General features: G+C 41.5%; 1 protein-coding gene across 1 annotated transcript; it reads right to left on the reverse strand.

The window, feature by feature from the left end:
• Positions 1-7,017: 7,017 nt before the first annotated feature.
• On the reverse strand, positions 7,018-25,713 carry mboat4 (membrane bound O-acyltransferase domain containing 4). Its single transcript, XM_007892041.2, is given in 4 exon segments — positions 7,018-8,575; positions 8,578-8,953; positions 10,711-10,935; positions 25,693-25,713. Coding segments are annotated over 3 exon segments (1,173 nt in total). The 5' UTR covers positions 10,902-10,935; positions 25,693-25,713; the 3' UTR covers positions 7,018-7,969.
• Positions 25,714-26,103: the final 390 nt, after the last annotated feature.

Below are 26,103 nucleotides of genomic sequence, written 5' to 3' on the forward strand. Positions count from 1 at the left end.
ACTCCCACAGTTACCCCAATATACACACTGGGGTCCCCAAGCCTTGGCTTTGTCAACCTGCGCCTAACACTTTCCGGAATTAGGAAAGCAGGATGTGTCCCTCCAGCGAGAGAGTGTCTACATTCTATTCTAGCAATCTATCTCTGGAATTTCCATGTGTAGGTGGGATACATGGAATTCTCAGTTTAGCTTGGATACACCTAAGCATTGGGATGGGTTTCTGCATGTGTCAGACACCTGGTTGATCAAAACATTATTCAGTCATCCCCTGATAGGTGTGTGAGTGTTGGGTGAGGACAGGATGGGGCTTGGCTTTCCTCAGTCAAATCACCTGCCGATACATATTCATGTGAGGAACACTCACTTGGACAGTTCTGGGGGTCTGTCAGTGAAACTGTACCCCAGCCAGATCACAGCCTTCAGGAGACAAGAAAATACACCTCAAATTTACTTGTAAAAAATATACTCCTGTTAAATCTTAAATAATTGACTGCTGAATGAAATGACTACCACTTATTTTTTTTTACATCTGATATTTTATTAAATGTGTTATAGTTTAGAAGGGTGAGAAATACTGTATATGGAGAAATTTCCTCCCATTAACACTCGAGGTCCTAAATTGTGATCCAAACTTGGGGCCACAACAGGAAGCAGCTGCTAATTCTGTTGGAATGCCCAGTGTGAGAAATCCTGGATATCGTGCTAGTGCGTGGAAGTTTGTGCTTTTCAATTTCTGAATTGTCTGAATGGATCTGCTGTGTAACACTACCACACTGTCATTATCCTTCATTAACTTCTAATGGCTGTACATTTAAGGATGATCAGAGAATAAAGTGGAAATGACTGAGACATGATTACTGGGCTCCCTCATGCCATCTGGTTAACAGGTTATTATCTTTCTAACCTGACATGGAATGTGCCAGGAATCCGAGAGCTTGGCAAGGTTTGACATTATTGAATGAATTCACCCGCTTTATGCTTTGATCTTGAACCTTGCTTCCTTCTGCTGCCGGGCTCAAACTCATGTCCTCACTTCCTTCCTGGCTCCGCACAGCTCCATTCGAGACCACTTCCTCCTGGACTCAATCCTCTACCTGCTCTCTGAATATCCCAGCCTCCCGAGATAGACTGATCTGCCTCTCAGCCAAACTCTATCAGCAGCAGGAACTTTGGACCTGGCTATTCCAGGATCCTAGATGAATGACATCTATATATGCTACCATGGATAGATAAAGAGTGCTGGGGTGCTCCTATAGCAATGCTCAATGTCACTCGGACAAAAGGCTGAAAAGGCCTTTTCTGTGAAGAGAAAGGAAAGAGAAACATAAAACGGGGCAGGAAGAGACTTGGAAACTGATGTCAATTAGTGGATAAGGATAAAATAATCAGCCAGGGAGCAAGCAACCAAGAAATTGAATGCATGTTAAGTGGAAGAGTCATACAGCATGACATCAGGAAAAAGATGCAGGTCTGATATTTGACAGTTTACATGTAACTTGGTATTTGATACATGTACAGTACTGTGAGTATACCTATATCTGTTACACATACTGTAATGTACCCTAAATATCTGATAGAAGTATACACATTACTCTGATAACTGATGCATATAGAATGTGCACTGATATCTAATACTTTGCAGGATACATATACTCTATAATGTGATGTGCATACATTTTGATATCTAATATGTGTAATTTAATACACCTAGATATTAATGTATTGTACATACACTGTGAAATGTAAGTGCATATAGTGGCACCTGATACACAATGAATGCTATCTGATGGCTGTGGAATATGTACATGTGAATTTCAAATAAACATTTCTAGTTTAAGACCAGATGGTTTGATATCTAAGTTATGTCAGATAGTCAAACCATCAATAAAATCAAAATATAAAAAATCAAAATTCTCCAAGAAATGTTCGAGGATAGATAGGGTTCCTTCTCTTCTTATTTTCTTTGCTTCTCTTTGGTTCATTCATATTATTATAAGTTTCTAAAAGATCCATCTGACAACTTTGAGTGGTTCTTCATCCAAAGTCACAGTTTAAGATGTTTGGGCATGTCACACTGTGACAATCAAAGTCTATTATGACTCATAATATTAAAAGATTGGTTTAGATAAAGAGGTCCTTTAACCCATCTGATCTCATCCTTCCAGAATACCTATCCTACCGTCCTCCCTTCACAGATTCATGCTGTTTCTTAAATGCTCTTTGGAATTCCATCCCAGAGTCCCTCCAACTTGCTCCCTCCCCTTTTCCAAGGCACGTCTCACACCATACATCTTTGACCGCGCGTTCAGTCATCTTTCTTTTTTCCAGCTTGGGTGTCCATCCAGCACAAGGTGAAGAGACATCTTCCCAACATGTAAGGCATTACATAAATGTTTATTATTTTGTAAGTGAGTCCAGTGTCATGGCCTTAAACTACCTGTTCCAGTTGGTGATTACCCTTTGGGTAAAGAAATACTTCCTGGTGTCTGTCCAGAAATTGTTATTTGCAGCGTTAATCCTTATATCCTATTGTTCTGATGTCTTGGTGCATCTAAAAATATTTTTCGGAGTTCACTTTCCCAATTCCACTTAAATTTAATATACCTCATATAAAGAACCCTCTGAGTATGTCTAATCGTTGCTCATCCATGGCTCATAGCTCTAACACTGGGGATGATCTGATAGAAATGGTTGCAGCGGTGTGATTTATGGGCTGAGTAAAGGATCAATGTTTACACAAGTCTGACTATTACGAAGGAGGCTCTTGAGGATTGACGTTTCACTCCCCAAAATTGTATGTAAATGAAATGTAAACATTTGAAACTTATACGCAGGGATGAGTAATATATTTTACATATACAAGAGCTTAAAGGTAATGTTATAATTTGTTGTAACAGTTCTCCCTTGGCTTGTGAGTGCTCAGTAATGTAAATTGCGATATTTCTTAACAGAATTTCTTAACAAGGACTCTTAATGCTGTGAAGGGAGGTTCCTTACAATCATAGGAAGTTCATTTTGCTGCCCGATGAGAGCTCTGTTTAAATCTTCTTCCAGAGTAGAGTTTCAACCGGAATTTGGAAATGATTACTTCATAAGAAATCCCTTTAAGTCTTAAGTATGAAGGCGTTTTTCTGTAAGTTTCCCTTAAAAACCTTTACAGATTTGATTTTTCATATCAAAATAGCCTGACGATTGGATGAGGTGGGATTATAGGCCTTCTGTTTGTTCAATGGCCTCAGCAGTCTATATTCTTGGCACTCAAGTGAAAACATGTTTCAAGCGGCAACCCAGCATAGTTGAAGCAAAATAATGCAGATGCTGGAAATCTGAAAGTGGTCAGAAAGGCCATCGACCTGAAACTCACTTTCCTCTCTCCATAGATGTTGCCTGACCAGTGTTCTCAGCAACCTCTGTTCTTATTCCAGTATAGTTTAGTATGGTTTAAGCCAACCACTCAAAGGGTGACTTAACATACCGTGGAAGAGCATTCCTATCTTAAACATTGTTTAGAACTTGCATTGTACAAAAAGATGAAGGATGTTTTAAATAGAATGCCTGTTGCCGTGCTGTACACTGTGACTCAATATCAGTCTCCATTGCCGTGCTGCACACTGTGACTCAATATCAGTCTCCATTGCCGTGCTGCACACTGTGACTCAATATCAGTCTCCATTGCCGTGCTGCACACTGTGGCTCAGGATCTGTCTCCATTGCCGTGCTGCACACTGTGACTCAATATCAGTCTCCATTGCCGTGCTGTACACTGTGACTCAATATCAGTCTTCATTGCCGTGCTGCACACTGTGGTTCAGGATCAGTCTCCATTGCCGTGCTGCACACTGTGGCTCAGGATCTGTCTCCATTGCCGTGCTGCACACTGTGGTTCAGGATCAGTCTCCATTGCCGTGCTGCACACTGTGGTTCAGGATCAGTCTCCATTGCTGTGCTGCACACTGTGGCTCAGGATCAAGGAGAATGTTTAAACCATAAGGGAGATCATTGTTGAATGCAAAAACGTAACATACTGCAGATGCTGGAAATCTGAAACAAAAACAGCAGTCGCTGGGAACAGTCAGCAGATCAGGCTATGGATATGGATATGGAAAGTGAGTCAACGTTTTGGGTCCACAATCCGAAACGACAAAGTTCTGATGAAGGGTTGTGGACCCGAAACATTGACTCACTTTCCTTTCTCCATAGATGCTGCCTGACCTGCTGAGTGTTCCCAGCGACTTCTGTCATTGTTGAATGAACTGACAGATTTGGGAGGGAAAGTACGTGGTTGCTGCTTTGTGAGTTGCAGTCAGGCAGCACATCACCATGACCATGAAACAGTACCACACCTTCAGCAATTCTGCTTTTCCACTCAGCTTTTGGACTTTTCAGTTCTAAAGGTTTTCTTAAATGTTTTAATTTCCTCAGTATATAGTACCTGTGCTTAGCATAGTATTTCTGTCTGTGTTTAATAACTACTGTAAATAAAATCATTTTGGTTAAATTGGAAAAAGGCTGGTATATTGTAATTTTGCCTTCTGAAAGAGCTTGGAGATTGAATAAAATAATAATCCTTACATTTCATATAGAGTATTTCACGTTGGGAGGACATATCAAAGCGCTTCATAGGATTTACTGGGTCTTATTGTTATTGACGATGCAACAACAATAACAAAATTACATTTGTATAGCGCTTTCACATCGGGAGGACGTCCCAAGGCCCTGGACAATCAGTGTTTCTGACCCGAACGGAGGGTTGGGATCAGGGAGTGTGGAGGGCAAAGGGGGAAGGATGGTGATCGAAGGCATGGTTGAAGAGGAGGGTCTTAAAATGGGTCTTGAAGGAGGCAAAGGGAGGGGGCAAGGTGGAGGGACTGTGGGATGGAGTTCCAGAGGGAGGGGGCAGAGTGGCTGAAGGCCACTATAAATGCACAATTATAATGGGGAAATAATAATGATCCTTGCATTTGATGTAGAACGTTTCATGTTGGAAGTTTCAAAGAGCTTCACAGGGTTTGATGTAAAGTAGTGTCTGTATTTTGTGGGTTTACATGGCAACGATTTGCACACAGCAATGTTCCACAACCGTCCATGAAGTGAATGATCAGTTTTTATCTTGAGGATTGTTGGCCAGGACACAAGGAGAAACTCCCTTTTTGAGTAGTGCCTTGCGATCTTTATTTCACATCGACCTGAACAGACAGAAGGGATCTTGATTTCACATCCCAGCTAAAGGGTGGCACTTCTGACACTGCAGTGATTCACTCACCTAGACTAGAAACTCAAAATTGGTTGTGGGTTTGACTCAGAGGTGAGAATGCTGTCAACTGAACTAGGCTTACGCCTGGCTACTTGCAGTTTCTGAATTCTTAATATCAACATATTTGGGTAGGTCTTTGGGATTCAACAACACCCAGCAATCACTACTGAAAAAACTGCAATGCTGAGAACTCTTGAATCATATTGGATTATAACCTGAGCAGGTTTTGTCAACAAATGTTAATGACCTGGGTGTGGAATTGTCACCCAGCCAGCATTCAGCATAGAGTCGGCACTTCCCTTGCAAAAGAGTGGCTGTTTGTTTTCCCAAAACCTTTTGCTCAAGCCTCCTCCTTAACACTACAACAACATTGTACTATGTCAGCCTGGCACAATGAGTCAGGAAGTTGTGGGTTCAAGCCCCAAGTCGGGACTTGGAATCACTTAGTCTAAGCTGACACTCCAAGCCTGGGCGAGTGCTGAATTGTTGAAGGTGCTGTCCTTTGGATGAGATGTTAAACTGAGGTCCGATCTGCCTGTCGGGTGTACGTTAAAGATCCCATGGCACTATTCGAAAAAGGAAAGGTGTTTCTCCTGGTGTCCTGGATCAACAATTTCCCAAATAAATTGGTCACTCATTTCATGGCTGTTTGTGGAACACTGCTGTACGCATCTGGCTGCCAAGTTTCGCCCTCAAAATTCATAGTCAATCCACTTAACAGTACATCCTGTGAAGTGCTTTGAGGCATCTCAACGACATGATAAAGTGCTATATCGAATGCAAGGAATATTATTATCTCCCGTGTGAGTGTGTGTGTTGGTGGGGGGGGTAGGGTGGGGGTGCAGGGCAGGTGGGGGGTTTCTGTCATCTCCTTTGGAACTGAGATGGCTCCAAGGGGAATCGAGTCAATCCTCCGTGCAGTCTAGGTAGTCTAGTTCCTGAGCCAGGTGGGTCTGCAGTAATCCAAGGCCAATTTGGGCACAGCAAGCATTGCCCTACAAAAACAGCCATGAAGTGAATGAATATTTTTATTTATGTTGAATTGTTGGCCAAGGTAATGAATTGTTGAATAATGGATACTCCAGGTCACTGCCGATGGCAGACCAGCCATCCTGGCATATTGGTAGACCTGCAGGAGTAGGCTGGGGCAGAGATTCTTTGCACTGAGCTCCCATTAATCCTGCAAGTCAAAACCCTAAAAGGTGGGATAGACCTACAACAATAATAATCCTTGCATTTGATATAGCGCCTTATCATGTCTTTGAGTCACCTCAAAGTGCTTCACAGGATACACTGTAAAGTGACTGTATTTTGTGGGCAAAAGGTGGCAGCCAATTGCACACAGCAGTGTCCCACACACAGTTGTGAATTGAGTGACCGAATTATTATTATTTATTATGAAGGAATTTTTATCCCCGGAAAGTGATCTGCCAATCAACTAACAAGCGGGTTCCTACTTATTGCTAGGTAAACAGAGGCGTGTGTGTGGAGTAAGGAAACTTGCCTAAGGTGGGAAAACTTGCTGGACAGTGCTATCAATGGTAAGCTATGCGATTTTAGCTAGTTATAATAATAATAATCCTTGCATTTGATATCAAATGCAAGGTTCATTATTATTATATAGCACCTTATCACGTCTTCAAAACGTCTCAAAGCGCTTCACAAAATATACTGTAACGTGAAATAGACTTCATTAGTACCCAACGCACACTCTTGCCAACCTGCACCTTTAATAATCTCTGGAATGCAGACACAATTCACGGGTAGCAACAAATTTATTGAAAAATGATTCAGTCCAGGCACTGAAGAGTTGTAAATCTTGCTTAGACACTGACAGCAGTTTACATCACACAAATTGATGTAAATCAGTAGATTCAATTTGTGTGATGTATACAGCAACAAAAACAATAAATTGCATTGACAATAGTGCCTTTCACGTCAGGAAGACACCCAAAGACGCTGGACAACTTCAGAAGATTGAATGTCTGAAAACTCCCCCTTGATTCTGAATTGCTAAATGCCACTATTTATTCTTCTGTAAATATAGAATACAACAAAATTAATTCATGCTGAAGTCCCCAGGCTCTATTTTCAAAGCATTTGTACTCTTTCAAATAATCAGCAATTAAACATTTTTTTCCAAAATGTTTTGTCCTTGATGTACAAGAGAAATGCGTGTCCTTAACAAGGAATAAAAGAGATGGTTATAACTTAAAAGCTCCACTATATGAAAACACGCATTTTTCAGCTCTTAAATTGATGAGGCATTTGGATTCGGTGAGCAAGAGTAAGCTTTCAGTGTTCTCTGAATTTTGCAGATGCTTTTGGTGGTTGTATTACTTTGTTGGAGTATGGTGCTGAATTTTCAGATACTGCTATATAAGTACCAGTTGTTAACAGACACTTTTCCTCTCAGCATTGTATTTTTGCACCTCATGTGTCAACATGTGTCTGTCTGGACACAACAAAGATTTGATTAAAGGAACTGCACACGAATATTCACATTTCTACAAATTCGCAGAAGATATCCTCCTGTAACTGTATATTACACAGAATTAAGCTCAAATGCAAAACATTCCAAAGCAGGAATTGACACTGCCTTGATTGTTTGGCTGAAAAAAATATAGTGTGAACAAGCTAATAACTTGGGATCTTCACATTCTGAGGAAACCTTCCCCACAAGTTTAAAATGAGGAAAAGTTCCATTCATTGCCTTTAATGATGTTGCGACACAATGCACATTGCCACCAGCACCAGCATGTACATTACCGGGCTGAGAATACAGGCAGACCTGCACATCATTAGCACGTAAGCCAAAGTTCGGAGCTCCACAGCTATCAAAATGTATGCAGTTATCAGTCGTGTTTGTATCCATGTGAATACTTTATAGACAATCAGCAGCAGCCTTGATTTCTTGGTGAGTGGCATAATATAATGGTGAACATAATAGTCGGCTTTTACACTGCAAGCCCACAAAACAAACCCGAAGACTTGACCAGGGTGAAGGCCATGCCACCATGCTGAGAAGGCAAATGTTGCTAAAAGAGGATGAACTTTGCTTCGCTGAAACACCATCCTTCTAAGCCAGTCGGCTGTGGTTTTGTTCCACGTTCGAGTGAACTCTGATATCTTATTAGTTGTCTCCAGGGTCCATATGTCAGCATCTGAGAGAGCACTGCAGACACATCTCTCCTTCTTGGCCTGTCCCTCAAATCCCAGGCCAACTAAGTTATTGAGAGATTCGCTGAGGAGCCATTGAGAGTAATATGCTAACCTGAACATCAAAGCTGTCATCGATATCAATAAAATATCCTTAGAAACATCACAATACAAGACCCTTGATCGATGCCCTCTATGACACGAATACAATTTGTCAGAAACATTCTTAATCTGTCCATTATGAAAACTAATAAGCACTTCTTTAAAAAAGGCCAGATGGAATTTGCATTTCTTTTTTGCTGAGACTTTTTAAGATTTTCCATATGGATTTGAAACATTTGGAAGGAACATAGAGGTCCTCCAAGTAGGGCAGGGAAATATAGTACGTAGCTGATGTGTGGTAATAAGCAACGGAGAAATTCTGAGGAACTGTGATGCCGCTGCATTTTTGCAATTGTGACTTTGCCTTCGTGAACATCCAAGGACACGGACGTTACTCTCTGAATGAGCAGCATAAGTGATGACAGAGCTATCAGGAACCTACATGTGAAAGAAAGTATGGGTGTCATTAATTTTTTTCTCGCAAATTACCAGCAAAATATTGCTCGTTAAAAAATCTATTCACAAAAATCTATGAAGGATGCACTTTATATGACACAATTCTATGCAAATTAACATTTATATCGTGCCTTTAATGTTAGAAGGATGTCCCAAAGCACAAAACACTGCTGGCTGGCCATCCTAGCTGGAGGTCGGAGCTGACGGGGTGGGAAAGGGAAAGATGACTGAAAGAGAGTATGTCTTGAGAGTGTCAATACTCAATGTCATTATAGAATGTTACTACTTCCAAAATATTTTTCCCCTGCATTCTTCATTTTCCTGTCTTCCCTGTGAGTTAGCTTACTGAAAGTGGATCCTCAGATCAACTCTGACACAGTTGGGACCTATTGCTATTCAATGTTCAAAATACAGACATGGGTCTTGAACCCACAACCTTCCACCTCAGTGCTACCAATTGAGTCAGGCTAACACAAAGAGTGAACTGGTAGAAACCTATAAAATGAATGGCTTGATGGCCTTCTTAAATTTTTTTTGAGTGATCTGTACAGTACTTCCATATGTGTGTGATTTTTCTTACACATTGACAGAACAATGTACTTCTTATTATAGGATCCACCATTTCCAGGAGTGCTTGGTTACTTTTTTGATCAACCGAGTGAGTGTGTGACAAATGTATGAACCCATCACCATGCTTAAGAGTATCCAAACCAGACTGATAATACAGAAATTTCCCTGTGTTTGGAATACAATGCACACTCTCTCCCCAGAGGGATGCACCCTGCCTACCTAATTCCAGAAGGTATTAGGCAGGTTGTCAAAAGCCAAGGCTTGGATACCCCAGAGTTGGTGTTGAGGTACTGCAGGAGTTAAGCTGAAACCGCATAGCTTGCCACTGAAAGCACTGGCTGGGAAGTTTTCTGCTGCTTGTCCAGCTAGGACTATCCTACCAGTTAGAGCTTTGGGTTGCAGGATTAAAGGAGCTGAGAGGGATTCCTCCTTTTCCCAGTGACTGGACTTCCCTTCCAGGTCCTACTGAGAGCCAGACTGGCTGTGCTATCATTAACAGTGCCTTGGAATACTGGCTCAGGTACTGGACGACTGAAACTCCTACAGAGGATTGACTTGATTTTGACAATTCTGTGGACAAGTATGTCACCTTGAAACCAGTTCAGTTCCAAGGAGCTTATCTCCCCTCCCCCCAAGGAAGATAATCACTAGTTGGTCATTTGATAACCGACAAGTGCAGGTTTGAGCCCTCAGTGGGTGGATGGCAGACATTCCCTATGAGCCTCCTGGAAGGATGGTACCTTCAACAATGCAGTCTCCTCTACATGTTACCAAAGACTGAGAGGCTTGAATCCCCAACCTTCTGACCCAGAGGAAAAAGTACTCTAAACTGAGCTAGGCTGATTGCGATTCTAAATCTATGGTAGAGGAATGATGTCCTAAATATGTAAAAACTATGTGTTGATTGCTAATACTGCCAATCTGTTACGTTTATATTTGGACATCCCAGCACCAACCACATGAATACATCCATGTGTTTAACATATGGAGTACATACAGGGTCCAATGGCAGCTAGCTGATCCTGGGGATCAATCTGGGACATTGTGTAGTTACAGCTGGAGATGTGAAAAGTCAGAGGCACAAGATCATCATGTCAAAACCAGGCTATGAACTACGGAACCAGGAGATCACAAGATCAAAAACAGGCAATTTCCCACTAAGCACTTACTTTGTATCTGTTGGTTCCTGGAGATAATAGTCTTTATAGTGAAGCCAAAGATGACATAGGGACAGCCAACTCATCTGAGTGAAGAAGATCAATTTGTGAACAGTCATGGCTCTGAGAGAGTGTAGCATCATCACAGAAGAAAGAGCAGGAATGAGTACCAGAGCAGCGTAGGGTCCCATGGAAACACACATGACTAGAAGTCCGCCAAACACAAGGAATAAATACCTGGAAAGTCATGGAAAATTCTGTTTCATAAATTAAGGAAACACAGATTTTGTGATAGATTTAGAATTTCAATGTTCAGGTTGTATTGCATACATTACATTTCAATGTGCTTCGGCTCATAGAACCATAGAAACCTGAGGCATAAAAGAGGGCAATTCAGCCCATGTGTCTTTACTGGCTGTTTGAAATATAACTCCATTCAGTCCCATTTGGCTGCTTTTACCCCACACCCTTGTAATTTATTCCTTTTAGGTATTGAACAACAATGTCTCAGAGCGCTTGAATTCATATTGTTCCCTCTTGAAAGTCAATTGTTCACTCAGCTTTTTGCAAGCACTGTGCAACCATTGATTCAGCCTAATCCAGTGCATTAACTGAACATCTGAGCTGCCATCTTCATGGAGAAGTCCTGAGATCAAAGAAACATACAACTTAAATAGAGACAATGGAACCTTTAGTTTGGAAGAAGCTGAACAACATATACATTTGCCACAGGACTTTTGAGTATTGCCTGGTGAGTTATTTCTTATCATAAAATCTTACATCATAGAAACCGGATCCCATCTAGTCTGAGCTGGTATTGTTCTCGACATAAGGCACCCAGTCTATTTCTGCTCTCCTGCTCACTCCTCTTACCCTTTAAAACTATTTTCCAAGCATCTATCTTCAACAAACATTAATATCATGGATTAGCTCTCTTCTTCAATTATTTGTAGATATTGTCTTTTTGTTTCTCTAGTATTAATTCATGGTCATTGTTGTCCAATCTTATTTCATCTATCAGATCCATTTCATTTGTTTTAAACTTCAAATCTGCTGATAATATGTTCTGTTTTCCAAAGTAAGATTGGTGTTTTAGCAGGAAACTGTTTAATTCAATAACATACATCCATTTCCAGAGTTAATTATAGACCTCTGAGCCACTTACTGTAATGGCTAAGAGAAAATGGCTCAGTTTGCATATTACAGAAGATATGGTCCGCTTATGGGAACTGTACTCTAGATGAGATTCAAATAGGAATTGATAAAAATGACAAACTAATGCTCTATCCCTACCATTGCTTTGTGAATACTCAAAGTCTGGGAATTACTCAGGAAATCCATTGTTATAGTCTGGAAATGTAAAGAAACAAAAACCATTGAATTCAGAATATTACATGTTAGCTTCCTCCCAACCATTCGCAATTATAAATAAAGCACTTAGGAGTAGTGAAGAGTGTTACAGTAAACAGCAAGTACCAATATCCGCTGTACCACAAAAATACTTTGCAACAGTAACTTCTACTTATATGACTTCTTCCACAGGACAACATCTCACAGCCCTTTGGAGGAATATTATGGAAGTCCAAGCATGATGAAAAATAGGGGGAGAGGAGTAGGAGGATGGTGACTGAAGGTGCAGTCAAAGAGGTAGGTTTTTAGAAGGGTTCTGAGGTCAGGGTGCGATGTGGAGGGAGTTTGGGTGAGATTGGGGTGTAGTAGCTGTTTAAATCCCTCCACAGCCTCACCCGACCCAACCTACGTGACCTCCTTCAACCCTACTGAGCCCGCTGCTCCATTCATTCAGCAAACACCAGCCTGCTTCATGTTCATCACCTTATCCTCCCTCCAACAGTGGGCAGGCTCTCGGACATTCTTGCTCTCTGGAAATCCATCTTAAAGCCCCTCTGACTTGCTTCCTCCCTTCCATGTTCAAGATCTGTCTCAAGATGTACCACTTTAACCTCGCTTTTGGTCATCTTGCCCCTCCCAAGCCCGTCGGCTCCAACCTGCAGCTTGGTTGCCCAGCCAGCATTGTCAATCGCTTTGAAACTTCCTCCTGATGTGAAATATGCTATATCGCTGTAAATTGTATTGTATAAACTGTAAGCTCTGAGTGCCAGGCGACAACAAAACTTCATTTTCAAACTGTGCTACATTTTAATTTAAGTGTAAGCTCACAGTAAAATCCTCAAGTGCTTTGTTTGAGACTTCTTAGAGATATGATGAGGTGTTATATCAAATGTAATGATTATTATATTTCTAAAGACTATTTCTGGATGGTTATTTTCCACCAGATTTTTGGTTCATGTGCCCTTATTTTTAATAGATTGATTTTTACCCTAGATGGATTTACAAATGTAATCTGACTCAAACTATGAAAAAATAGTAATTTGTGAAGCATTCTGAAACATTATTTTATCTTTGCTTTTGACCCCACAATTTGAGCAGTCAATTCTATGTAAAAACTACACCTCATAATATTCAAACTATATTTATTTTGAAAACATTTCAAAGCAATTAGACTTCTCTCATAACAAAGCACACTGTCACTATTTCTAATGCGTTACTTCAATCTACTTCAAAATTATTAAGAACTATCAAGAACTATTTAATCTACCACATCACTCAATGAAACTTGCTCATGAGATTCAATCTTTACCTAAAACGTGAAAGATCAATCCCTTGTTGGTATTGATCATATTAGACTTACCTTGCAGTCAAAGGCAGGTGCCCCTTGATGGAGAGCTGGTAAAACATGAAAGCAAGTGGAACACTCATGAGCTGGTACATGGTGACTGGGTAAAAGTCCAGCTGAAACTGCAGGAACTCTAAGTCCATACTAGGGACAATCTTTTCAAGTTTAACTGTTGCAAACGAACAAATGCAGTTTTGTAATAATTAGTTTTTCAAACTGTTAACTAATCTGCTACGGATAGAAATGTGCAGTCTTTCAAATGAAGTGTTGATGTGTGCATCAAACACCAGCACAAACTAATGTGCTAGACGCTCATAAATTTATGTACAAGTGAAGCAGGCAAAAAAATACAAAACTAAAAAGTGTTGATTGATAATGGAATATGGAATATGGAAGGGAAATGCTTGATTAATGCTCTTGTTTCCAGGTAACTGAGGAATAGTGAGAAAGTCCTGCTTAGATCTCTCTGCCTCACATAACCCAGCTCTTTAGAGACTGTTATGTATTCATGGTGTACTATTTGAATTGTTGTGTTTGTTGTAAACACATTTTAATAAAAAACAACACATATCAGTTTTATCTCACTACGTTCTGCAACTAGCATCTATGTGTATCCAGGGAACCTATTCTCCATCACTAGATCACTAAGTGTCACTAAGAATCCTGAGGCACCAGGGATTAAGAGAATTGAAGTACACTTCAAATGGACTGCATAATGAACAAAATACAATATTTGTAATTCAGTCATTTGGGTAAAAATGACATTCGAAGGCACATACAGTAACTTTGCTGTTGCTGTATACGACTAGTGAGAAATGTGATTAGTGTCTGACATCACCAAAGATCATGCACTTAACACTGAACGGAATTCTTTTAGTTCTTTTAGAGTCTGCTTCTAAATAGAGTTATTTTAGAGTCTGGTTTATGAAATGCTGGATTATTTATTCCAGCGCTTTGCGATGTCCTCCCGATGTGAAAGGGGCTCTATAAATGTAATTTGGTTGTTGAGTTGTTGTATTTCATCTCTCTGCTTCTATTATAGCGGGGAAGAAAGTAGGGCATCATTTATGTTCATTCTTTATGCCTTAGTAAAGATTATTAATGGTAACCTTGCAGCCATGAGGTACTGGTAATTTTCATGGTATTTGTCCCAGGTTGGATCATCCTACCCATTATTACTTTGGATTATTAGTTTTTGGAGACATAGACAATCTTCGATCAAGAAGCAGACAGGCTGGTCAATGATATCTTGAATTGCAATGGTTTGTCTCCCTGGTTTTGCCAGGTGTGATTCCTTAGACCCCTTTAAGACATGGTTCTTATTTTCTATAATGTGAAGACCTGAGAGGACCAACGTAAGTGGGGGTGGGGAGTAAAGAGCTGAGAGGATCAGTGTGTGGGGTGGAGGGCGTAGATGAAGACCTCAACAGAGGACTGGCTTTTGCCCTGATATATTTATCATAATAATCCTTGCATTTGATGTAGCACTTTGTCACATCAAAAAGTTTCAAGAATTTTCTGTAAATTATAATGACTGTATTTCTAGGTAAACTTGTCAGCTAACTTATGCATGACAATATCCCACAAACAACCAACAACAACAACAACTTGGATTTATATAGCATCCTCCACGCCGGACGGCGTCTCAGAGCGCATGAAGTGAATAACTAATTTATACCCAAGGGATAAACAACTGTCTCTTTTTGAATAGAGCCATGTTTACCTGATGAGGCAAACAAGACCTCGTTTTAGTAACTCACCAGACTCCTGGAGCACTGGTTTGGAGTCTCAGCCAAGATTGTGAACTCAAAGTCCTTTGATTCACAATCTTCTGATTCAGTGCCACCATCTGAGCACAGCTGACTCCGAAGGGATAGCCACCAGCATTCTGGTACTTTTATCAATGCAATACAAAATTACATTTGTATAGCGCCTTTCACGTCGGGGACTTCCCTAATGACTGTTCAACAACACAGCAACCAACTTCAATATCTGCTTTGCTATTTGTGATATGAATTTAAAAGTGATTTTCATATTGTCCTACAGCAAAAAAAATTAACAAAGCAATATAGTTTTTGACTTTACAACTATCAAATAAACCCCCAAGCTGCTGAATGTTCCACATCTTACAGAAAGGTAAGTCACAATCGCTAGTTACACATGACATGCCAAAGGATGTGGCTAAGTATGCCCTTACTCTAATTCTGTAAAGCATTGTTGTATTGAGAAAATGACTTCAACCCTGGATGTACAGATGGAATTGCTAATGCACTTCATGTGAGCCTCTGGGAAATTGGACTCACAGTGACACCGGGAGAGCTGGCTTCATTATGCATGTACTGGATCTCCCAGCTGATTCCAACTTGCACAGTTTAGATCCAACTTAACATCACTCACTGGCAGAGTATCATCTGGGCGATCATCCATCACTGGCAGAATGGGTATCCAACTGTGATTTTCATTGAGGGTGGGGGGGGGGGGGGAAATACCCAATTGGCCAACAATGGCATTGCAGACAAATGAGACATATCTAGGGCACATAATAATTCCCAGTGATAAATTAAGCGCAGTGGAGCTGCTTTTCACCAGGCTATCCCTATCATCCCCATCCTCACCCAATTCCACTGGCTTCCCATCATACAGAAGGTTCAGCTCAAGATACTGGTCCTTACCTTCAAAGCCGTCCATTGCCTTGCTCCCCCCTACCTCTGCCACCTCCTAAACCCCTACCATCCTGCTCGCTCCCTCAGCTCAGCGGGCTCTGGCCTGTTTCATGTCCCCCGCTTCGCCTGCCCCACCATTGGTGGGTGGGCCTTCTGTCACTCTGCCCCCACCCTCTGGAACTCCATCCGACAGTGCCTCTGCCTACCCCCTACCTTGCCTCCTTCAAGACGTATCTCAAGAACCTCCTCTTCGACCATACCTTCGATCTCCCTGCTACAGTCCCCGTCCTCCATCCTCCCCAATCCTGACCCCCAGCTCGGGTCTGAAACACTGACTGTCCAACGCCTTGGGATGTCCTCCCGACATGAAAGGCGCTATTCAAATGAAATTTTGGTGTTGTTGTTGTTTATTAGATCTTAGAACCATAGAAATTGACAGCACAGAAGAGGCCCATTTGGCCCTTCGTGGGCAGACAAAGATTTGTTTGAAACGAGCTGTTGGAATTTTGATAAAGGCAAAAAGATGTTGAGAACTACCGATAGCAGTGACGGGATGAGACTGTCTGTCTCAAAAGATGTTTTTAGTAAACCTAAATCTGGATATCTTTACAAGGTCTAAATGTAAGGATTATTCTCAACGAAGGCAGAAGAGCAGAGATTTGGATAATGGACTAGCCATCTATAAACAACATCTTAAAACAAGAAAACAAAGAAAGGAGACAACCGTCAACATGACAGACGCTCACGAAACAACAATCCTGGTACCAGTCGAAATTCTCAATGAAGGAGAAGAACTGAGTTTGGAGTAATTGCTGAGTTTGGGAATGAAGAGGCTAAATTCAACCAATCTTGAGGAAAGAGAGATATACTATATCAACATGGATCGACTCACGTTAACAAGTCGATTTCTCCATCAAAACCACTGTATTGATCCCATCAACTCATTACAGTGAATTTTACTAACCCGTTGTAAGCTTCAATCTGATTACTAACCTGTTGTAAGCATTAATTTGATTTGATGAGATGTATAACTTTGATAATAATAATAATAATAATAATCCTTGCATTTGATATAGCGCTTTTCACGTCGGGAGGACGTCCCAAAGCGCTTCACAGAACACACTGTAAAGTGAATTGACTGTATATTTGTGGGCGAACGCGGCAGCCAATTGCGCACAGCAATGTCCCACAAACAGTCGTAGATTGAAAATGACCAATTTATTATTGTTTTTGGAGGGATTATTGATATGCATAACTTTGATAATTTTATACTGAATTAAATGTTACTACTTGAAAGAATTTGTATCAGTACATACTTCACTGCAGGGTCACAAATTTTATCGAACCTTACAGGGGGCAGAATGGCTGAAAGCTCTGGGCAAATCAGGTGGGGGACATAAAGCAGACACTTTGCTGATTCGAGGGAGCAGCCAGAACAGTAGGGTCGAAGGGGATTGCAGAGGTAGAGTGGGTCAGACCATGAAAGGATTTGAAAATGGAAGCGAATCTTGAATATAATCTACTGCGGGAGCCAATGGAGGCAAGCTGTGGGTGATGTGTTCGCAAAGCCTAGTACAGGAGAAAAACACTTTTCTTTACAATTTCTTATCTATACGAATCAATCCCTTGGTATTAAAAGTCATTTAAAATGATAGTTTTATTGTTCCTAAGTTACAAAAATGTGTACCAAACGTAAACAGTAACCTTTCAAATAAAAAAAATGCTTTCGTAATGAGCAGGTGCAAACAAATTGTTGGAAGAGATTATTTAAGACTTTGAAAATAAGTTGATTGTTATATAAACTGTTATAGTAATAAATTGTATATCACAGATTTCAAGCGGACACCACAGAATTGTTTACAACCTATTCCATTTACTTTAGATGCTTTGTATTCTTCAAAATATCTGACTTTACCTTCTGTTTTAGTGTTACACATTGCGTGAAGTCTGAAAGGGCTGTGTCTGAGTGGATAGTGTTTCTTCTGTAACAGAGAACTATAAATTGTGGCAATAATAATGTGATGCAGAATTTCAACAGAGGAGGTACGGTTGAGATAGTCAGAGGTCCAGAGAAGCAGGATACTGTATCAATAATGATAGTTGTGAGGGACGGAGGTGGGGGTATTTTTTCCAGACAACAAAATTGGCTAGAAAATAAAAGAAAAACTGCAGATGAGTCTTAATCTTAATTAAAGCTAAACACTAAAATTCACAGCAGGCTTATCAGCAACTGTTAGTCCATCAGTCCATGGGAATCTTTTCTCCCACCCCCACTAGCCCGGACTCAAACACGGAAGAGAACGGACAGGAGAAAACCAGTGAGAAAAGAAAAACTTTGCCCTTTATTTTCTCACAGAAAAAACACAGGAGTCATTAAGAAACATAAACCCAAATGCCATCTAATGGATAAAGCTTGAAACAGCCGATGATGGTTCTGTACATAGGCCAAGCACAGGTTGGAGTTAAGGTGCTTCAATTATTTTTCTATTCACAGCAGCTTTTGGTTTCTACAAAAGGATCTCGAAGGATAGGGGAGATCTCTGCTATTTTATCACAGAAATAAATCTTAACCCCTTTCCCAACTGACCACACTCCTTGGAAGTTCTACTTGCAGCACCCAGGAACTGTTACCATAGAGATAATCTCCACAGTTTGCTTATGTAGTCCTTGGAACTGATCGCTAATAACATTATCATGAAAAATTGATCTCCTCACATCCAGTTATATGCTAAACATTTATAGAATGTTAATAAATGTTGATAACCACACAAGAGAAGGAAGCTGGCCACAGCACACACGATGATTTGTCAAATAGAAGAGTTTTGTGAATTAGTTCTATGTTTATTTTTATTTCAGAATATCACTCTTTAGACAATAATACCAGTAAAAAATCTGTTGGAAAGATTCAACTGCAAAAGATTACATAGAATTACAGAGGACATAGGATCCAGATATCAGAAGAAGACGGACAGGAGAGCTAAGCAGAATTTTTTTCACACAGAGTTGGGACGTGGAATGCCTGTAAGTTCAAGGTATGTTGGTAGAGGCAGAATACATTTGATTTCAAGAGGAAATTAGACAGGTACATTAAAGATAAAGACTTGAAGGTCTATGGGCATAAGGTAAGCAATGGGACTGAATGGATAGTTTGCTCTGAGACCTGGGGCAGGCTCAATGGCCTCTTTTGAACTGTAAATTTCTATGATTACAAGGTTACAGTACAAAAATAGGCCATTTCGCCCAACTAGTCTGCACAACTGCTTATACTCCACTCAAGCCTCCACCCCACCCCCCCATACCCATCCATATACCTCTCTGTTCCCTTCACACACATAATGCACACACACACCACTTTAAAGGATATCCTGTGAACCCCTTTAAAGCATCTCGAGGACAAGATAGATGATATATCAAATGCAAGAATTATTATATATGTATGCATCAAGTTTCCTCTTGAAGGTCTATGGGCTTTTTGCTTTAACCACAGCTTGTGGCAGTGAGTTTCATATTCTCACATCCTCTGCATGAAGAAGTTTCTATTAAATAGGACTATGTCTTCACTGAGGTTAATTCAGCTTCTCACACTGTCAGACTCCACATCTTTTTCCCAACTGTTCATTTTTGGCTATGATATGGGATTACAGGAATGATTTGGTACATTTTCTGAAAGGTTATTGCCAGGTGGGAGCTGCAAACCTTCAATAAAATCCAGAACATTTGTCACATTTACATTATTTGGCAGAAGACCTCAGACTTGTATTGCTGTACAAATTCAGAAAACCAAAACGATGACATGCTAACCTGATGAGAGAATCTGTCAGTTTAGCCAAAGATATAACATGGTTTCATTGATATGAAACATCCTTTCTGCCATATTTACTGCACCATGTTCAGCTTCCCACAGACTTACATCAGACTGAGTTTCAGTTTTGTTAAAAATATTGTTTAAAGCATGTTAAAACTGTTCTCTAAAAATAATAATTTAGAATAAAGGAATATATTAAAATCAGCTATTTGATTTGGATTTATTCTTTATTGGATTTGTTTTTGGCAAGTCCTCATCCAACAAATAGTATATCTAAAACAGTTTTGGAACACTCACATTAGAACGCTAGTAGAGATGGCAATACTGTATTTACGTCTGAGTGGCCAAAGGCATCTTTGAAGTGGATTTGAGATGGGACTTAAAGACAGAGAGCGGGCAAGACAATTGGTAATGGGAGAGAGTTTCAGAGGTTTGGAGTGTGGGACTGAAGTTTTGGCAACCGATGGTGCAGAGAAGGCAGGGGACGCGCAACAAACCCAATGAGCTGAGTAGAGAAGGCAAGTGGACAAGTAGGGTAAGAGAAGAGAGATAATGAGGTTCCAAGGAGTATATAAAACTACAGGTGAGAATGAGAAGCTCAAATTGATCCACTAGGAGCCAGGAGCCAATGAAGACTGGCAAAGAATAGGGTGATGGTGTTGGGCATGTGGAGTTTGATGGGGCTGAAGATGCGGACAGTGGTTTTGAATGACTCTTCCGTTCCTCTTTCCCATGTACAAATCAAGAATGCTCCTTGTTGGTAGCATTGATAAGAACTCTGAGACATTACCCTGGTTGGAGGGCACTATATAAGTGCAAGTTGTTGTAACACAACCTGAAGCAGTAAGATAATTCAGTTTCACTAAAAATTCAACAAAATTATTCTGAGTCTTTTATTTTACTTTATAATAAGAGAGTAAACCTCTACTCCTCTGTCTCATCTACCTCTTTGTCTTTAAATCCTGCCTAAAAAACTACCTCTTCAATGTACCTACAATCATCAGGATCATCTCCCCATTCCCACCTTTCTTCTGTCCTCCTCCCCCTTTCCTTTGCTTGGCATCTGACCCCATTCTTGTGAAGTGTTTCGAGGCATTATCCTACATGAAGAACGCTATATAAATGCATGTTATTGTTGAGTAAGTTGAGTAAAAGTACTTCACTCAATTTTTCTTGCCTCTTTAAGTAATTAAAGTAAATTAAAGAAAATTGAAGAAAGTTTACCTTGATTATAAACTAAACCAATGTACTGATTTCACATTGACACTTTCCTAGTGACACAAGTTCTGAATTTTCACTGGAACAAAGTTATGATCAAATAAAGATCTTCTGAAAGATTTTTAGAGGACAGTGAAAGATTACAACTGCTGCTTGGTAAATCAATATCGGGGGTGGGGGTGCGGGGTGGGGGGAGCATATTATACTATTACAATTGAGGAATATGCAATTGTAAATTCCATGATACCCTAGAGAGTTCAATAAAGCCAAAGAGTATTTTCTTCAAGAGCAAAGGAGAAATAGAGAATGACCCAATTCTGTTTTGAAACTACTGATGTATTGTTCTTGACTTGCATGTGAAAATCTGTAGTACAGGTACAACAACTTAATCTGAAATCATGCCTCCAAAATCTAGATCTGCAGCCATTAACCGCAATAAGCTCAGTCTGAAACAGATTGTTAAGTTAATTGAGAGCAGTGAGGGGAAATCGCAGCACATATTTGTAGAGCTCTATGGATTTGGCAGGATGCAGGTTGCTAGTATTGTAAAGAATATATTTGCAGGCCATGAAGAGAATGAGTTTTCTACCAGGATAGTACTGCCATGGATACTGCTACATGACATGGATTTGTTGTCATTGAAATGATTCTATTGCTCAACAACTCAACAAGTCTGACTTCAAGGCATCCACTGATTGGCTGTGGAGATTCAAGGGACAACATCAAGGGAGAAAGGGTGACTAGATGGCACTGTAGTACTAGACTTCTTCACCTCAAAGATTGAAAACCAGTCTCAATCCTCAGGTTCTGCTCCTCACCATCTGAAAAACCGCTGTTATCCCTCCTCAAAAAACCCACCCTCAATCCCTCTAATCTTTCACACTACCATTCCATTTCCAACCTACCCTTCCTTGCCAAAATCCTGGAACGCATTGTTGCAGATCAACTTCGGTCACACCTCTCCCTCCACTCCCTCCTTGAGTCCCTGCAGTCTGGTTTTCGATCTTCCCTAGCACAGAAACAGTGCTTGTCAAAGTCACAAACAACATGCTTTATCTGTGACCAGGGATCCCTCTGTCTCCTCATCCTGGATCTCTCTGCCGCATTCAACACAGTTGACCACGCCATCGTCCTCCACCGCCTCTCTTCCCTAATCCACCTTAGTGGGACCATGCTCGCATGGTTTGAGTCCTACTTAACCAACCGCCTCCACTTCATCTCAACAAATGGTTTCTCCTCCACGCCCTGACTGTCACCTATTGGGTACCCCAGGGCTCCATCCTTGGCCTTCTTCTTTTCCTCATCTATTTGCTCCCTCTGGGCGATGTCATCCACAGACATGGGGTAAATTTCCACACTTATGCAGATGATACACAAATCTGCTTTGCCTCCTCCAGTACCAACTCCAGGTCCGTTCTATCAGCTTGTCTGGCAGACATCAGGGCCTGGATGAGTGTAAACTTCCTGCAGCTGAATGTGGACAAGATGGAAGCCATACTCTTTGGCTCTCGTCAACATCTTCACTCCTGAGGATCTGAACTCCTCACCTCCCTGGGCTCTCCGTCAAACTCAGGGAACCAGTGCACAATCTAGGCGTCTGGTTCGAACTCCAGCTGTCCTTCCTCCCCCATATCCAGTACCTAACCAGGACTGCTTTCCTCCACCTCTGCCACATTGTCCGTCTCCGACCGTACCTTACCCCAAATGCAGCCGAAACCTTCATGCATGTGCTTATCACCTCCCGCCTGGATTATTCAACGCTCTCATCACCGGTCTCCCCAGCTCCACTATTCAAAAACTCCAGCTCATTCAGAACTCTGCCGCCTGCATACTGACCCGGACCAAACTCCGTACCCACATCTCACCAGTTCTGGACAGGCTTCACTGGCTCCCCATCATCAAACAGATCGACTTCAAGATCCTCACACTCGTGTTCAAATCCATTCACTCCCTGGCACCTCCCTACATCTCCGACCTCCTCACTCCCCAATCTACCACCTGGCGCTTCTGCTTGACTGGCACCGGCCTCCTGCTCGCCCCTCGCACCCTCCGCCCCACCATTGAAGGTCGTGCTTTCAGCCACTACACCCCAAAACTCTGGAACACTCTCCCTCAATCCCTCCGCCTTGCCCCCTCTCTCCCCTTTATCAAGTCCCGTCTGAAAACCTTCCTTTTCGATCATGCTCATTTCCCCCCAACCCCCTCGGCTTGGAGTCAGGCTCTGTCACTGTTAAGTGCTCTGAGATGCTATCCTGTGTGGAGGGCGCTATATAAGTGCAAGTTGTTGCTGTTGTAGTGGAAGAGTAGAAGGAGAAGCTGTGTGGAATCATTGCTGGCTAACAGGCCAGGGTCATTTTCAACAACAACAACAGCAAAATTACATTTGTGTAGTGCCTTTCATGTTGGGAAGACGTCTTCAACATGGATGAATGTGTATGTGAAATTTGTCCTGGCTCACAAAACTTCAGCAGTTGGAGGCCAGGATAATAGTGGTGGGAATGGATAAGACAGCCCAGCCACAGAGTCCGACAGGTTGGCCTTCCCAGCGATAGTGTAGCGCAGCAGTTCAAGGCTGGAAAAACAGATCGAGAGAAAACAGAACCAGAGGAACTAGAAGAATCTGAACCTTAACTATGAGCTCACTAACTTTTCTCAGGGTTTGGAGTTAATGGGACAGATGAGGACATTTGTCTTGGAAAAGCCTGGACTTATGGGAGACTGCAGCAACTGGGGAACAGTCAAACAGTCAACCTGAATGAGTAATCAAGATTTAAAAAATGCTGCACATATTTCCAATTGAATAATTTGTTTTTAGTAAGCTATGCAGCTAAAGAAAGATTAACTATTCTGGTAAATTTATTTGCCTTGGAAATGTGATTTTACAGTAAAAGCCAATTTAAGTGCATAAGGCCAAGGTCAGTAAATTTACAAGGACCAATATTCATGCAATGTTGGCTAAAGTACCATCAAATGGAAAACAACTCCTTTTTTGGCAGGATTTATTGGCAACCAAATGGAGAAAAAAATACTATTCATCTGAAAGGCATTTTAACTGGTAAATCAGTTCTTTCTTGATTAGTATTCCAGAATATTTCTTTGCAGCCGAAATTTAGAATTAATGACTAGTTAAAATAGTGGTCTCAATTCTCTACCAATCTGCTGTAGGACAGCCTGAATTTGCTATACGAATGAGTTGGCAGCTTTGTAAAATGCCATCAGAAATGTCATTCACTGTTCTCACCCCCTCCCCTGATTGCGGACTGTTACTCTTTTTGTTCGGTTAAAATGAAACTGTGAAAGCAGGGGGATTCGGCAAGAAAAAATAAATATGTTGGAAATGCACAATATATCTATCAACATATGAAATACATTAAAAGAAGATTAAAACGTTCCTGTTCTGAACCTTCATCACACTGTCAATGTTACTCTAACACTGGCACTGTTGCTCTAACACTATCATTCTTACTCTAACGCCACCACTCTTACTCTAACACTGTCACTGATTCTCTTATACAGTAACTATTACTCTATCACTGTTACTCTAACATTGTCACTCTTACTCTAACACTTTCACTGATACTCTAATAGTAATTGTTGGTCTAACCCTTGACTCTAACACCAACACTGATACTCTTAATCTTCGAATTCAAGATCCTCATCCTCGCCCACAAGGCCATTCACGGCTTTGCTCCCTCCTACCTCTCCGACCTACTATCCCCCTACCTACCTGCCCGTACCCTCCGTTCCTCTGGCTCCGGTCTGCTCCACATCCCCCGCCCCAACCGCCCTACCATCGGTGGTCGGGCCTTCAGCCTCTCAGCCCCGAGGCTCTGGAACTCCATCCCCCAGTGCCTTCGCCGCCTCCTCCCTTTCCTCCTTCAAGGCCGGTCTCAAGACCTTTCTCTTTGACCGTGCCTTCAGCTCCCCTCTCGACTCTCTACCCCTCCTCGCTCCCTCCCATCCCTCCCCTCACCCTGACCATTTCCCACCATTTCCCCCTCCTCGCTCCCTCCCTTCCCTCCCCTCACCATTTCCCCTTGCTCGGGTCCTGACCCAACTGTACAGCGCTTTGGGACGTCCTCCCGACGTGAAAGGCGCTCTATAAATGGAATCTTGTTGTTGTTGTTAACACAACTGTTGCTCTGTCACTGTTACTCTATCATTGCTGCTTGATCACTTTTACAGTCACGGTTACTCGAACAGCAACTGTTACTGTCACTGATACTCAATAATAATAAATAATACTCAAAACAGCAACTGTTACTCTATCACTATTGCCTTATTACTCTTACTGTCACTTATACACTCAAAAGGACTATAGCTTCATAACTGTTATTTATCACTGTTACTCTACCACTGTTACTCTTAACACTGCCACTCTGACATAGTAACGATTGCTCTATCATTTTCACTCAAATGCCCTCTTTGCCCGTCTCCCTAGCTCCAGTATCCACAAAATTTAGTTAATCTAAAACTCCGCCGCCCTCATATTCACCCACACTAAACTCTGTATCCCCATCACTCTAGTTCTCGACAGGCTCCACTCATTGAATGGATCGATTTCAAGATCCTCACTTGTTTTCAAATCCCTTCATACCGTGGCATCTCCTTACCTCTCCGACCTGCTTACTCCCCACTCCACTACCTATCGCCTCTTCTGGCCTGGCTCCGGCCTCCTGCTTGTCCCTCGTGCCCTCCGTTGCACCATTGGTGGTCGCGCTTTCAGCCACTACGACCTAAAACTCTGAAATAAACACCCTCCCTCTACCCCTCCACCTTACACCCTCCTTCCCCATCTTGGGTCCCCAACCGAAGACGTCCCTCTTCGACCGTGCCTACGGTCACCTCCGCCCTGCCCTTGGCTCGGCATCGTGCTCCGCCACTGTCAAGTGCATTGGGACGCTATATAAATGCAAATTGTTGTTGTGGTTGTTTTACCGTTGCTCTAATAGTTGCCCTATCACTGATACTCTCAGGGTAACTGTTGCTCTGTAACTGTGACCAGACACAGTGTGTACACTAAG

This window comes from Callorhinchus milii, unplaced genomic scaffold (assembly GCF_018977255.1).
Source record: "Callorhinchus milii isolate IMCB2004 unplaced genomic scaffold, IMCB_Cmil_1.0 Scaffold1, whole genome shotgun sequence".
NCBI lineage: Eukaryota > Metazoa > Chordata > Chondrichthyes > Chimaeriformes > Callorhinchidae > Callorhinchus > Callorhinchus milii.